At 40.1% G+C, this 16,323-nt stretch overlaps 2 protein-coding genes across 2 annotated transcripts in view; one reads left to right on the top strand and one right to left on the bottom strand.

Annotated features, from left to right (window-relative positions):
* Nucleotides 1-12,152, bottom strand: part of LOC114352730 (uncharacterized) — a 29,188-nt gene extending 17,036 nt beyond the window's left edge. The window contains exons 1-7 of the mRNA XM_028304430.1: nt 12,006-12,152; nt 9,461-9,647; nt 8,109-8,242; nt 7,382-7,525; nt 6,293-6,409; nt 3,982-4,077; nt 3,540-3,577 (exon numbers count right to left, since the gene is read on the bottom strand). Coding sequence (XP_028160231.1) covers nt 3,540-3,577; nt 3,982-4,077; nt 6,293-6,409; nt 7,382-7,525; nt 8,109-8,242; nt 9,461-9,647; nt 12,006-12,069 — 780 coding nt within the window. The 5' untranslated portion in view covers nt 12,070-12,152. The remainder of the gene's footprint in view (nt 1-3,539; nt 3,578-3,981; nt 4,078-6,292; nt 6,410-7,381; nt 7,526-8,108; nt 8,243-9,460; nt 9,648-12,005) is intronic.
* A 447-nt stretch (nt 12,153-12,599) lies between these two features.
* On the top strand, nt 12,600-15,077 carry pen-2 (presenilin enhancer, gamma-secretase subunit). The gene is made up of 3 exons (XM_028304427.1): nt 12,600-12,799; nt 12,868-12,972; nt 14,140-15,077. The coding sequence occupies exons 1-3, from the start codon at nt 12,739-12,741 to the stop codon at nt 14,277-14,279; spliced, it is 306 nt and encodes a 101-aa protein (XP_028160228.1). The 5' UTR covers nt 12,600-12,738; the 3' UTR covers nt 14,280-15,077.
* Nucleotides 15,078-16,323: the final 1,246 nt, after the last annotated feature.

A 16,323-nucleotide genomic window follows, 5' to 3' on the forward strand; every position in this document is an offset into this window, starting at 1 on the left:
GTGAATTAAATTGCTAAAAACTTTAAATAGTCGTGAAAGAAAAGTGGTTCACAATGTGTTAAAGTATTTGTCGAAGAGAAATACTAAGGATTCGGACAATATTTTCATTGAATAATGTTTTGTCAATGACGTTTTGTCAATCGTATAGGTAGTGTGCGACAGAGATAACGCTCTACGAGCCGAAATTAACCGATTCTCTTTCCGAAGGTCGATGTGCAATATTTAATGCCGGGTACTGTATACAGGATGTCGTTTTAGGTATGGATCACAAAAAGAATTTATTCTCGGGCTCAAATCCAGTAACTTTCTTCAAGATTAAAAGTTCAAATCTTACAAAATAAGGCCTAAAGGTGTCTAAAGCCTTATACGCTACTATTCAAGTGCCTGTATACAACCAGAAGTGACGTAGCCTGCTGTAAGTAACCTGAGGCAGTGACGCAGCTTGCTGTATACAACCTGAGCTGTAATGTAACCTGTTGGATACAGCCTGAAACTAGTAGCCTGCTGTAGACAACCTGAGGCAGTGAGTGATGTGGCCTGCTGTATACAGCACGAGCTGCTGTTGCCTGCTGTATACAAGCTGTACTCACGGGGCGGCGCGGAGCAGTGGAAATTATGCAGTGGCCTGCTGTATACAGCCCGAGGTGCAGTGGCCTGCTATACAGGGTGTTAGGTAAACATTAAAATGATGATATAACTTTTTTGACTTCACCATACCATTTATATGCATGTTAACATGGGCTAGTGTCGGCTCATATACCCATTTACCTAACACCCTGTATACACTCGAGCTGCTGTATACACGCGAGCTGCTGTATACACGCGAGCTGCTGTATACACGCGAGCTGCTGTATACACGCGAGCTGCTGTATACACGCGAGCTGCTGTATACACGCGAGCTGCTGTATACACGCGAGCTGCTGTATACACGCGAGCTGCTGTATACACGCGAGCTGCTGTATACACGCGAGCTGCTGTATACACGCGAGCTGTATACACGGTACTCACGCGGCGGCTGGACCAGCACGTGCTTGGCGCGGCTGGCGGGCGGCGCGGAGCAGACGACGCGGCCGCTGTCGCGCGGGCTCAGCTCCAGCTTCACCAGCTGGCTGCCGGTGCTGTTCGAGGTTATGGTGTACGGCCTGCGGATGTAAACAAGGGTTCGTATTAAAGCCTGGTCCGTGAGCACGTAGAATTTTGTCCAATATTGCTGCACCCGCAGTGAGTGTGCGAGCGCGACAGCAACATAATTACGCGCGAGCGATAAGGATGGGTAGCTTGGGGTCATTGGACAAAATTCTACGTGCTCACGGACCATGCTTTAGCAGAGTAAATACAAATGTGTAGGTCATCTCCATAGAAACGCACCGAGCGCGGTTTGTATGTAAGCGCGCCAATACATATGCGGCGCGCACGCAAACATTGACAAAATTCGGCGCAACTCCCAATAATCCACGCTAAATTACGCGCGCTCACATACAGGGTGGAAACGATAAGTGATCTCATTCGATTATTTCTAAACTATACAAGATATCGAAAAACTGGTTACTGATCCTGAAAGTGCTTCACGAGCTCTTTCAAACGGTACCAATAATAGGTTACACAATAAACTGGAACTATTCGAAAATTCCTGAAGACTGGAGTGTATAACCAATGTGTGTTACCAGTGATAACTTACGGCTCGGAAACGNTTATGTTTGTTATGTTCTTTTTTTCTGATTATATTTTTTTGTTCCTTACTCTATGTAAGTTAAACCTAATACCTATTTTCATGAACTTTCCTATTTTAAAAATGACAATATAAAAAACATTTATAACAAAATGTTTACGTAAGCATAGGGGGAGGGGGTAAGTACTTTGCTTACTTTTGATGACAAGGGGGGCGGGGGGGTAAAAAATGGTAAGAAATCTGCTTACGTAATACTTGAACGGCCCCCCGGGACCTCTCGGCATATTAGTCCGTTTCGAACCACTACACCAAACGGCGACAGTATAACATTACAAATAAACAATATATTGCACCATATACAAATTATTTTGGTTGTGTTGGGTATTCTTTATATGTGAACGAAATCGGTTGTGCTGGATGCTGTTTATGTAAGAATTACCATCACCACATGGACAGCACACGATACAGCTATTATGGACTGAAAAACACCGTTCGGTATACATACTATCGTGTATAATAAATCGAGTTTATAAATATTTTGTTCGATAGTCATAATTGGCCTACAAAATCTTACAAAAACATTATTATAACCTCAAATGATATTGTTCTATGTACTATACTTAAATAAATAAAAATAATATTTTGCACCACCTACTTTAATTCTCTGTTTTGTCTAATTTTCTGGTTAGCTGGAAGATAATGCCACATGGAATTAAGCTCGCCTGTTGTACCACTGTTTTTTGTGTGTGCAATAAAGATTTTAAATAAATAAATAAATAATATACCTGCGTATCTCGATGCTGAGGGCTCGGCAGCGGTGAGCGTTCTAGCAGCCCCGCATCGTAGCATGGCGGGAAGCGGTGTCGCTGGAATAAATATGTTATCAATGATTATTCTTTCTTACATTTAAGCTTTTAGCGGAAATTGATGCCACCATATTTTAAATATTGGCGACACAAAGTAAGGTTCGAAGTCAGTGAACAATATGTTTCTTGATATCAGTTGAAGGATTAAGTCAGTTAATCAGTTTACTTCACAGGCTATAAGTAAAAGACAATTTAAGTTCATCTGATGAAATAACGCAAGCGGCTGGGTTGAGGTAGGGGTTATTGTAAATATAGATATTTATTTACATCACCATAATGTAACATAGGGTAGAGTATGTAATGCATTAAATAGCTGACAGAATAGCAGGACAAACGACTGATATTTGCTTTGGAAGGAACTAGGGTATACAATGGCAGGTGGTAGCTGACGAAGTGGCAGGATGTTGCTAATGAAGTGGTAGATAGTAACTGACAAAGTGGCAGGAGGTGGCTGACTAAATAGCAGGGGGTAGCTGATGATACAACGACGAAACAACGGATTATAGCTGTACAAATGACAGGAGGTAGCTGATGTACAGGCAGTAGATAGCTACCAAATGATAAGTTGGTAACTGATGAAGTGACAGGAGGTAATCTGACTAAATAGCAAGACGTTACTGATGAAATGATACATGGTGATGTAATGGTAATGTAGCTAACCATATAACAAAAGGTAACTGACCATATGGCAGGCATTATCTGATAAGATGACAGCAGTGACATTTTGCTACATTTTTCTGCTGCTGGTGGAGCCTTTATAGTCTAAAACCTTCATCGATAAATGGGCTATCCAACACAAAAATATTTCTTCAAATCGGACCAGTAAATTCCTGAGATTAGCGCGTTCAAACAAACATACTCTTCGGCTTTAATATTATAGTTAGTAAGTAAGTAAGTATAGATTTTCTTACCTGTGCAATCGCGTGTTCCCTGGCCAGCCGGTCGGCGCGAGCATAGCTTCGCAACGCGGCTCGCTTCATGTGCATCTTGCAGACGGCGGACACCAGTAACACAACTGCTATCATGAAGATTAACGCGCACGCTGCAAAGAAGGCACGTCAAGCTTTACTATTTTATAGACCTGTGTTAGAGAAGGCATTCATATGTGACGACGATATTTCATGTCATTGTCACAGAAGTTATAGTCAAACGATTCTGAAACTTCAAGTGGCAAAAGTTAATTATTAATCCAATATTGATCGAAGCACCCTCCTGTAAATAACATAATTAAAAATCTGTAACGTCACCTTTTCTTATTACTATGTCAAAGAATTCATATCATAATATTATGACGTCTATATTATTAGTTTCGATTTTTGCCACTTACGTTTCAGAATCGTTGCAATAAAATTTTACTGTCTCACACCACTCATAGAAGTCATAGCAGCATATCGTCGATACTTCAATGTATGTAGTTATTTGATTTGATTTGATTGATATACGTACCGGTGACGGTGTAGATGGTGGACTGTATGAAGCCGTAGTCGTCGGACGCGTGCCGGTCGTCGTACAGCGACGGCGGCTCCAGGTCGAACACTGCACCTGTGGACAACGTATAACATTCTAGTTATTGCGTTGTGAGTTCAAGCAGGCCTGTTCATCTCCGCGAGTTTACATTGAAAACAAAACACGCACGATGGCCCACCTACAGGATACTATTCCACAAGGCCTCACATACGAGCGAACATTGATTCACGCACGCGTATTCTTGTGTATGATGGAAGAAAATAAAGAAAATGATGTACTAAATACTGTGCAGTATTTAACTGCCTAAATAATAATAAAAACACAGAATTTACTTTTTTAAGTTGCCTCAAGACACTGAGAGGTAAATAAGTAGTTAATATTATTCATGATAATTCATGCTAAATCATGTATTTCCTCCGCCATTTTCCGCAGTTTGGCACCTCACGTCACATCATTTTACCGAAGTCAGCCCTATAGCTTCGGCGCAGTGCCGATCACTGACGTTTGTCAACAAAATGGTGCTTGACTCTTAAGACAGGCTAAAATTACACCATATTGTTAATGACATTGAGCATACATTTTTTTAAATACCTTCGCGAAGTAAAATTTCTGTACGTAGTACTTATTATTATTCTGTGGTTCAAGTGGAATGAGGAGCTCGGTGACCATAGTACAGTCGTGCATACTGCAATACTTCGGACATGTCACCAGGCGATGACAACTCCATAGAACGACTGGTCGTACAAGGAAAAGTCGAAGGAACCCGATCGCGTGGCAGGTCACCAATGCGCTGGACCGACCAAGTGAAAGCAGCAGTGGGAGACGGCGTATGTGACTGCACCAGACAGTCTGCCAATAGAGAGAGATGGCGGGAGATCGTGCGGAGAGTTGTATCCGCCTCTACAACCGATGTGAACAACGCCTCAACGTGACCATGACCATATCTTATGTCTATATGTAAGAACTTTGATATACCAACATTGGAGCAATAAAGAATTTGAATTTGAATTTGAATTTGACCGCTCTGCCAAGAGCGTAACAAATAAGAAAAAAGTGACCACGAGCCGAAACACGTAGCGTAGGCAGGCCTCCCACTAGGTGGACCGACGATCTGGTGAAGGTCGCGGGAGGCGCCTGGATGCGAGCGGCGCAGGACCGGTCTTTGTGGAAATCCTTGGGGAAGGCCTTTGTCCAGCAGTGGACGTCTTTCGGCTGAAACAAACGAACGAACGAGCTAGTGTTCTTCGTCTGGTGGCGACAAAACCCTCTGTACATGCTTCGCAAATAATAAATTAGACCCACATTTTAACAACTACATTCAAAAGTATTGTCTATGTAATATCTTGCGTAAATAAACAAATAAAAGGTAAATGTATTGTATTTGTAATATTGAGTACGTAATGAGTTTCATTTAATACATAAATGAAACGAGCTTGTCTGTTGCGTGCACTTGCTGCTTATTTATTGTAAAGTGTATTCTGTATTTTTCTTATAAGTGAATATAATTGTATTCTTTTAGAAAAATAAATATCTAAAACCATAACCATAAACCATGAGTATCAATGCAAATGCCTTTGTAATATGTAGCTCGGACTAGCGCAGTGCCATGCCAGTATGTGTGTACCGTTGTGTGATAGCGTTAAGACAATACCAATACCGACCGTGGAACCTCGGGTGCTCGTCGCAGCAAGAGGGCAACAAAATCTGTATCTACCGATGTCACTATGTAATGTGTCTAAGGTAGCATGATTGCGTTAAGAGTAAGTCAATGAATTGACTGTGTGGGTGGGTATTGCTCATACATTAAGGTGTTAATGTAATGTGTGTATAGTCTGGTCCGTGAGTACGTAGAATTTTGTCTAATGACCCCAAGCTACCTATCCTTATCGCTCGCGCGTAGTTATGTTGCTGTCGCGCTCGCACACTCACTGCGGGCGCCCGTCGCACAGTCGCGACAGCAATATAAAGAGGGCTATCGTTTTAGCGCTCACCAGTTAGCGCCACTGTAGAGTAAGGTCCTGTCACTTGCTAGTAGCGAAGACAGTGGCGCCAACTTGTGAGCGCTAAAGTGGTAGGAGGACTATCGTATTTGCACTCATCAAGATGGCGCCACTGTAGAGTAAGGTCCTGTCAATCGCCAGGGGTGCCAACTGTTAAGTATAAAAACGATAGCCCTCATTACGCGCGAGCGATAAGGATGGGTAACTAGGGGTCATTGGACAAAATTCTACGTGCTCACGGACCGGGGTTTAGCGTTGTGTGATAGCGTTAAGACAACACCAATACCGACCGTGGAACCGTGGGTGCTCGTCGCAGCAGGAGGGCTGGCGGCACAGCGCGGACGGCGCGCGGCAACACGCCGCCGCCGGGATGCAGCGCCCGCTCGAACAGTTCAGGCGCTCCGAGCCTGATTATAGAGGAGATATTGATTATTTTATGTTGAAATTATTTGTGTTAGTTATACCTATTGTGTACGTCACAGTGAAATGAGATGGTGATACCAACAGGTACAATATAACATCCTATGTATTTGTTACGTTGTTTGTTGTATGTATTATACATGTTTGTTTTCTCTTTTTCTATTGCGTCCCCCTGCTGCGTTCTCCCTGCCGCCGGACTTGTGGTATCCTTTCTCCTCTTGCATCTCCGTCAGCAGGGGTACGCCGTGACAACAGAGGGCCCCCGCTAAAAATCAGTTTCAAGACAAGCCCTGGCGGTCTTGATGGACGCTGAGCGGGTGTCTTTTTGTCAGAGGGGCACAAGCAGTCCACTTGTTTATTTCTCTCTGTTTGTATCTATGTCTTGCCTGCTTGTATACCTATCTTGCAAATGAAAAGTTTTCTATTCTATTCTATGCATAAAATAATTTAGACTAGGCGCAGACCACCGATTTTCAGTTGGGTCGGGCTGTTAATCAGTATGGAGATGTATGAAAGTGCGCACATTACACCGATTTGGTATCGGCCGATTCTTCATACAAATTAAAATCGGGTCCAACTATCGGCCAACTAAAAGTCGGTGGTCTGCGCCTAAGCTAAATGAATTATGAATCATCATCATCAGCATAGCATAGCAGTCCACTGTCCTACCCCCAAAACACCACAAACTAACTCAATAGGCTCTGTCTTCTGTATCTTGTCTCACTCACAAACTTAATCAGCAGGTGGGCCATTTATAAAGAAATTGAAGTATACTTGGTCATAAAATACACTTAGGACAAATTTTTCAACTGTCTGATTCTATCTTAACTTGTAATTTTAACATATTTCCATACTGAGACTGTTAATGTGCCGAATATCTAATGTAGTCTGCGAAAGTCCTAATCAGCTAATGTAATCCGCTTTCCCGTTAGATGACTGCGTTAAAACAATCCACTCACGCGCACACGGCTGCTCGCCGCACAGCACGGGCGCCTCGTCCTCGCCGTGCGCGCAGTCGCGGCGCCCGTCACAAACATACATGGCGAGCACGCAGCGCGCGCCGCACGCGAATGCTCCGTGCGCGCACGTGCTAGCGCCCGCGTCTGTAAGAGGAAACTTGTGTTATACAGGATGTCGTTTTAGGTATGGATCACAACATAATAATTGAATTTGGGGCTCAACAAATGCAACAGCTTCTCCTCAAGAGAAGGAAGTTTCAAATCTTAAAAAAGATCGTCAACAATGTTTAAAGTACGCATTAAGCTGCTAAATACAACCTGAGTAGCATGCTGTATACAGCCTGGGGCTATGACGTAGCCTGCTGTAGACAACTTGAGGTTGTGAAGTAGACTACTGTAGATAACTTGAAGTTGTAACGTTAGCTTGCTTGGCGCGGCTGTATACACTCGAGCGGCTGTATACACGCGAGCTGTATACGCGGTACTCACGCGGCGGCTGCACCAGCACGTGCTTGGCGCGGCTGTATACACGCGAGCTGCTGTATACACCGAGCTGCTGTATACACGCGAGCTGCTGTATACACGCGAGCTGTATACGCGGTACTCACGCGGCGGCTGCACCAGCACGTGCTTGGCGCGGCTGTATACACGCGAGCTGCTGTATACACCGAGCTGCTGTATACACGCGAGCTGCTGTATACACGCGAGCTGTATACGCGGTACTCACGCGGCGGCTGCACCAGCACGTGCTTGGCGCGGCTGGCGGGCGGCGCGGAGCAGACGACGCGGCCGCTGTCGCGCGGACTCAGCTCCAGCTTCACCAGCTGGCTGCCGGTGCTGTTCGAGGTTATGGTGTACGGCCTGCGGATGTAAACAAGGGTTCGTATTAGAGCGCTTTCACATTAGGGCTGTTTTACACGGAAAGAGCACAGAGGGAAAAAAAATGAAAAAAGCATAGACAACTTTTTTATATTGACAATAAGGATAGTGCCAGGGTCTGGACCAAGTGTTGCCCAGAATCAACCCATAGTGTATTTTGTTCCTCAAGTCTATACTAATGTGTAAACCGAAGCGCACTGAAATCTATCCCTGGAGTTAAGAGCAAAAAACATATAAAATATCATCGAAGTATACTACGCATAAGATTTCGCGATTGTGGCATTAGAAGCGTGACAGCGGCGCGGCGTTTTTATAATGTGAAGGCATCCGCTGTCACATAGTATGAAATTTTCGGAAGCGCGTCTGTCGCGCGTTTTTCGCACTGCTAAATCGCCTAACGCCCGTTTCCCATATTCAATCCTTGTCCAAATCCGGATTACAACTGTCAAATTTAATTCAGATTTAGATTATATTTCCAAAATTTTCGATGCATTTACACTTTAATATTGTTTAAATAGTCTTATAAACAATATGAAAATGTAAAAACATCAAAAACCACAGATATTTTGGCCAAAAACATATTAAAATTTGACAGTTGACTATCCAAATCCGTATAATTTGGATTAGGATTGAATATAGAAATCCAGCATAAATGTGAAAGCGCTCTTATGTCGTCATCAGATTATTAAGGATTTAAGGGTGGCAGGGCTGGCAAAATGCCAGCGTGAGGCGGGCCGACAAGTAAAAACTTACTGTAGGAGCGTGCAATTAGTGCGTGCGTGCTAGAATGAGTAGTGTATATGTTACAGTAAAAACTCATAATCGGTCAAAACCACATGATTGCAAAAATCTGTCAAAAATGATATTAATTAACTGATGCCCTAAGTCAATATTAATTAACTGATGCCCTAAGTCAATATCACTTTTGACTGATTATTTCCAGTTGAAAGTGGTTTTGACAAAAGGCATTAGTCAAAACGACTTTTGACTGCAAAAATCTTTCAAGTGACTTTGACTGATGTCCTTGGTCAATTTCACTTTGACTGACTTTTCCAGTAAGTGGTTTTGACTAATGCCTTTTCTCAAACCACTTTTGACAGCAAAAAAAACAGTCAAAAGTGGTTTCATTTGAAGACTTTTATACGAGTAAGCCAGCTCAAATATCCATCTCTTTCTCTCTGGTATGATAACACTACTCACTTGTCCATAACAGTATTGTTGAACGACAAATAGTTCCAATAATAAGCGGGCGCGGTCTCGCCCTTCAGCTCGCAGATCAGCGTGAGGTTGTCTCCGGCTTGCTTCACGATGACGTCAGCGAACTCCAGCTCGCCCGGACTGTACAGGTAGAGGGACGGCTGCTGCTGCAGGAGCATCTCTGCTGACCCTGGGAATAGGGTTGAGAATTGAGTGAACGCGAATATTATTGTAGAACTCAAACATTGTACGATCATTTCTGTTGCACCTGGAATTAGAGTTGAAAATTGAGTGAACGCGAATCTATATTCGCGTTCACTCAATTTTCGAACGTGGATCACGTGGATAACGTCTATACGTTTCATCCACGAAGACGCGCCCCACCATTCTTCCGCTAATGTTTGAATGTTATCGGTACACGCTAAATTATGCATGAGTGCACACGCACACTACAATAATGACGCTCGGATTGCTCGGAGCTAACTCCCCGCAACGCGGGCTTCCCTCGACCTAAAAGTGGTGGGGCGCGTCTTCGTGGATGAAACGATCTATATCATTATGTAGATATCAAATAACGTGAAACTATCTATCCTCTGTACCTGGGATTAAGGTTGAAAATTCAGTGATATCGTAAGGCCAGTCAATATCTATATCACGAAAACATGCGTGAACTAAAATTTTTGGGGATTGGAATATTATTATCAGGGGGAACAACAGTACCCAAACATTGTTAAAAATTTATCCTGTAGTTCCCCTGGCCTAGGCTAGGGGAGACTACAGGACTTCAAAAATCCTGTAAGGGGAGAGACATCAGGGGAGACTGCACCCGATTTGAATGTAATTTTTATGACTAAAGATTTTTCATGCAGATTTCAATTACCAAGTTCACCTCATTTGACTTTAAGAAAACATTGTTTTGTTTATGTAATGCATGCCTCCTTATGCATAAACATCAGATCAGAATCCACACAAAAAATGTGTCACATAAATATTGTGATGTATCACTTGGTGGAATAAGAATCTTGTAACAAATACTGATATGTATGCATCAAGCAATAATTAACATAAACAAGCCCTATAAATGGAGAAACAATAATTAAAATCAATAATTGACCTTCCGACTCTTATCTTTTGCATAAATATAGGATACAGCTGTGGTGTGATTCATAAATTACTTTTAATTAATTAGATGTTTGCGTACTTATGTACTTTGAAGATAAATTCTCATGTTTCTCACTGTTAATACATGAAGCTGGACTGGTGACAACATTACAATATTTATTTAGTAACATCACTACATGTTAAAAACAATGTCCCTTTCCTGTCTGTCTGTCCATATGTATGCTTTGATCTTTAAAACTACACAACGGCTTTTAATGCATTTTTTTAAATTGATAAGAGTGATTCAAGACGAGGTTCATATGTATAAAACATGCATATTTCAGAAGAAAAATGCCAAGAAATTCCATTGCAATGGTACGAGCCAGGGGGGGCTGCTAGTTCACTGGATGCAGCCCGCTATCAACCAGTTAGCCTATGTTCAGTAGACGTCCTATGGCTGAAATGTCGATGATGATTCATTTAGGTAAAACTGTCCAAAGATCTTTTGCTTTTTGCTGGATGAACAATCAAAAGGTCGTATTCGTTCTACTACTTGGGAAGAAAAAAAAATGAAGCTATTTAAGACATTATAAACCTCATTTTATTTAAGATTGATCTTGATGTGGTGTGATCCGTACAAATTAGTTTTTAATGCGCAATCTGTTGTACCAAATTTTAGAGGTACCTATAATGCCTGCAAACTGTACACAAAAATGCAATAAATAAAATTATATTCTAGTAGGACTTACTTGGCCTAAAGAATAATTCAACTGAAATACTGTGACTAAAACAAAATTTCAGACTTTACTACTTCATTAACATGTGAAATAGTACATTTACAATTCAATATTTCACATGCACAGTAAATAAGTACCATGAAAATTGATTTTTTGATTGGGACTCTATGTAACAGTATTGGTCAGAGATAGCAAAGTTAAAGGCAACAATTTAACTTATTTTCTGTGCATTCAGGATCTAAATGGAAAGATTTTCACTGACTAATTCAGAAAAACAAGTAGGTAATTTGCATATTTTGTATGATGCTGAATGATACCTATGACATTGTAGAGACAAATAAACAAACTATAAGTACCTATTTGCCAATTTTAGACATAACTTTCTACAAATACCAACGGAGAAATTCGCGAAAGTGAAAGCTTATTCAGATTTATGGCGAAAATACCTATGGCCCCCGTTATGATACCAAAACATAACACCATACATAAAAAATGGTCATGTACATTTTGGAGGGTTTCGGCAATAAAACCGGTTAAGAACACTTAACCTCGTACGCACATTATTACCACCGTTAATATACTCCAGTTAACAGCCAGCCAAGGACTTTTTAAAGGCTAAAATCTTAAAAAACTAACATAACGTAGCGCACGCTTCGAACAACCCCTTAATATTTTTGATAAACAAGATCGACTTAAATTATGGTACATACCTGAACTCAGGGAGAAAGTAAGGACGATAACACTAAATAACATAAACATTATTGACGATAACATTTCTATTTACTTTTTAAAACATTTTCACTATTGACATTCAACAATTTACGCCATTTTTGTTTCGGTATCGATAAACGTTTCTTTACAGCCATTGGGCATTTTATTCGAAATTCTACAAACACATTACTTGCTCTGATTAATTATTTTTAGGAATATTTACAACAAACATTGCGATTTCAATAAAAGATGGCTTTAATTTGATCAATGTGTATTTGTTATAATTGTTCTTAGGCAAGGTAAGTAAGAATTAGATCTTTTTTTGCTGCGTATGTTGAATCGTTGTTTCTTCAAATGATTTCATTACACGCAGCAAGGGCCGTCCATGTCGACTGCAATCACTAAAATTAAGCACAATTACTTGATTAGTAATAACTATATTATTTAAATATAGTTTTGGTATAGTGTTTGAAGGAAATTAAATAAAACAAAATTGATTTATCAATATTTGTCACAATTTCAAAAAGGAAAATTCACGTAGATTAGGTAAAAACGTGTAAAAAGGAATGTGGCACTGGATGACGTATCTTTTGAAAATGACAGCTCATAAATCGTAAATTTCGCATGTAAATTTTCACGATTTTCACCAAAATATCTGGAGATTGTTGTTATTTTTTATTAATTTAAATTAAATAAACGCTAATCCTCAATCTGTATTCTTGAGAAATCACTATGGATCTTAACAGGCTCCCGAATGACAGAAAATTACAGCTATGCAGATGGTATTTCAAAGGTGAATTGTCGATCTTCTCATAAGTTTTTATCAGTGCAAGAATCGTTTATAAAAATCATCAATTTCAGTTGGATGCTTGTTGCTGCCGTTCGTGTGGGCAGTGAACGCAGTGTGGTTCTTCAAAGAAGCTTTTGTGAAGCCTCCATACGATGAACAGAAGCAAATTAGGAAATGTAAGTAGAAATACATAACACACAGTGTGTTTGTTTTTCGGTAATAACTATAAACTTTACTACTAAGCCAGAAAGCTGACCAACCCAATCCTTCTTCTTTCCTTCCAATAATAATAAACCTTGAAAACTGTTGGTAAAGTATTACAAAAATATTGTAATACACAATCAAAATGTAATAAAAAAACTTACAAATTATTTTATTAAACACTGTCTGCATCTATCTATTACCTACTAACTGGTCCACTACATCATTTTCATAAATTAAATAAAATCAAATCCTGTAACAATATCGCATTTATCAATCAATACTACTAGCGCCATCTCGTGGTGTTCGCCTGCATTACCAAGCCTCCGCGGATCACCGTGCTTATTGTAAGATGTATCTAGTTCAGGAAGTGTTTGCGCCGCTCGCCGCTAGATGACACTAGCACATTGAGAGCCGATTTCTACACCGCGGTGTCCAGATTTTTTTTTCCTTAAAGACCTTCCGACGTTTCTGTTGAATATTGTAAGTTTTGTGAGGCGTAAGTAATAAGCCAAGGTTGCATCCGACTGTGACGTTCTTTCGGGGAATCACAGATTGGGACTTCCGAACGCCTAATTACAAATTGCCAGCGATTCTCCCGCGTCTGTGTCCAACGTCCTTGCGGGAATTGGTCTACGGACGGGAGACGCCCGCACCTCATTTTTGAATCTGCCCCGTACTTTGAAATAAAAGTGCCCCATTTTTGCATCAACGCGGTGTTGTTATTTGGAGCCCTTCACCCCGCTTGTCAGCCGCGAAACTCAACCCTACAAAAATCCTCCATTTGCCTTTGATAATTCCTCTAATCTAGTCGTCTTCCTGCAGTGGAGACTAAATGACCTGATGGTGACGACTAAATTTTCTTCATCATCATCATTTCAGTCACAGAACTTTCTCCTCACCTCCCACAATAATTTCCACAATGGCCGGTTGGTGGCCATTAATTAGTTTTCTTAATCGTGATAAATAATGTTTCTTCCACCTACAAGGTGGACCGACGACATCGTAAAGGTAGCAGGGAAGCGCTGGACGCAGGCCGCTACCAATCAATCAACATGGAAAGCATTGGGGTAGGCCTATGTTCAGCAGTGGACGTCCTATGGCTGAAATGATGATGATGATGATGAATGTTTCTTCCACAGATGTGATGATGAGTGGAGCAGGTGCAGCGATTTGGGCCATCGCACTAGCAGCATGGGTTGCAGTCTTCCAGCTAAACAGGGTCTCTTGGGGACCCACAGGAGACTCGCTGTCCTTCATAGTCCCTTTAGGAAGAGCTTAAGACTAGTATAAATTGTAACTGAGGATTGCAATGTTAACATTATAGGGCTGACATACTGATGTCAGATAATGCCACTATTAAATATCTGACACTGCTTGATATGTTGTAGTATGGATTGTTGCAAAGGCCACCAAGATTATTTAATTGTAAAGTTTCTTTACTTAAATTGCTTCAGTATTAAATTTTGAGTCCTATTACTTATTCTCAGCCAGAGAATCAAAATTAAGACATCCATAATGCACTAAATAATAACTGAAAGGTTAATAATAACTCTACTAAGCATTCCTTGTACTAACTTGACTGATTTATTTATTAGATTTGGGCTAAATCTTAAGGTCTATCTACTAAACACTGGAGAGAAGTTGACCATCAGCTTTGAACTTAATTTTTTTCTGATAATTTATTTTGTTGATGGTCTGATGACAGTTTAACTTTCTTCCTACGATAAATCAGTATTTACTACAAATTGTAGATCCTGGCTATAAAGGACTTTCAGTGATTTTGAAATGACAGATTGAAATAATTTCCTTTTAGTACTTACTAATATCTTGTCGATTTCAGCACACATGCTTTGCAGTAGAAATATTCAATGAAATGTGGCTTACTATGATAGCTAATTAATTTATTTTATAAGCTGTAATTTTAATGTTCTTAGTCTAGAATTACCCTATTCTGTTTATTAATCATCTCTCTCTGTCACATTGTTGAAGTGTGATAGAGATGAAGAAATTAGAAATCGAGTAATTCTAAACTACAATGATTGTAAATATAATTTATGAAATAAAACATAATAATCGATATGAAAACACGATTTATTTGATGTAGTAACCCTACCTTAGTTTTTGTACATTATATACAATATAAATTGGCTAATATTAAAATAATATACCGGTTGTTGCTTTCAGTAACCCCTAGGCCACACACATCGCGGCAACCCATAGATTCGCGATGTGTGTATTGGCTTAAACCTCTGTGCTTACATAGTCGCAAGGGCTTTGTTATGCTGCTTTTAAACTGCGCGGAAATTACCCAAGTCAAGTCAAAAAAACAATGGGGTGGGGATGAAAAATTAATGAATTTCATCCCCACGCCTCTGTTTTTGACTTGACTTGGGTCGGCTAATTTCCGCATAGTGTAAATCCAGCATTACACTGTCGCTCGAATGTTATCGCGATGTGTGTGGCCCAGGGATATGCGATATTCAAGGAAGACGAAAGGAGGCGACTTTGCAATTCCTTTGAGTGTCGTAAAACATAAGTCACAGTAAATCTATACAGTATTATAAATCTAAAGTAACTCCATCTGTGTGCGTTTTCACTCAGCGATCTAATCGAAAAGTTTTTAAATCATCTTTCCCTAATTTTTTTCTAGTCAGTAAATAAAACACTGAAAACAACACGCTTTATACAGATAAATTAACTAGATTGTATATAAATAGAACAGTATAAAACCATTTTGGTAATTCATATAATACTCCATACATTTTCTGGAGAAATTAGTCAAAAATCTATTTACTGCTATCAAGTAGCATATTCAAAAGAAAAAACAAAATGAAATAAGAATTCACACGCAATAAAACAATTTATCTACTTAAAAATAAAGACATAAATAGCAGCAATATAGGGGCCATCCATAAAGTACGTCACACGAATTTCATGATTTTTTGACCCCCCCTCCGTCCTTGTCACAGGTGGTCACATTTCTGAGACCCCCCCCTCCCTAGTGTGACGTCACATGTTTTGCAATTTCACATCGAAAAATTATTAAATTAAAACAGCAGTTCCGAAATTATTTTTAATTCCATTTAAATTAAGTACTTTTTTTATGAAATCAACATTATATCAAATATTTAAAACAATTGAAATGTGATGTCACGAAACTTAGGACCCCNTTTTGATGTACATTACGTACCTACATGGTGGTAATTAACAAAATACTAAAAACCGACAGAGTAATGAATTTTAAAAACGTATTCGATGACAATTATTACGTACAATGGAGATAAACTACCATCCCTTGAGTTAAATTTAGCTTATTCATTATG

Source organism: Ostrinia furnacalis, unplaced genomic scaffold (genome assembly GCF_004193835.3).
Source record: "Ostrinia furnacalis isolate ACB-3 unplaced genomic scaffold, ASM419383v2 OfSCF1433, whole genome shotgun sequence".
Classification (NCBI taxonomy): domain Eukaryota; kingdom Metazoa; phylum Arthropoda; class Insecta; order Lepidoptera; family Crambidae; genus Ostrinia; species Ostrinia furnacalis.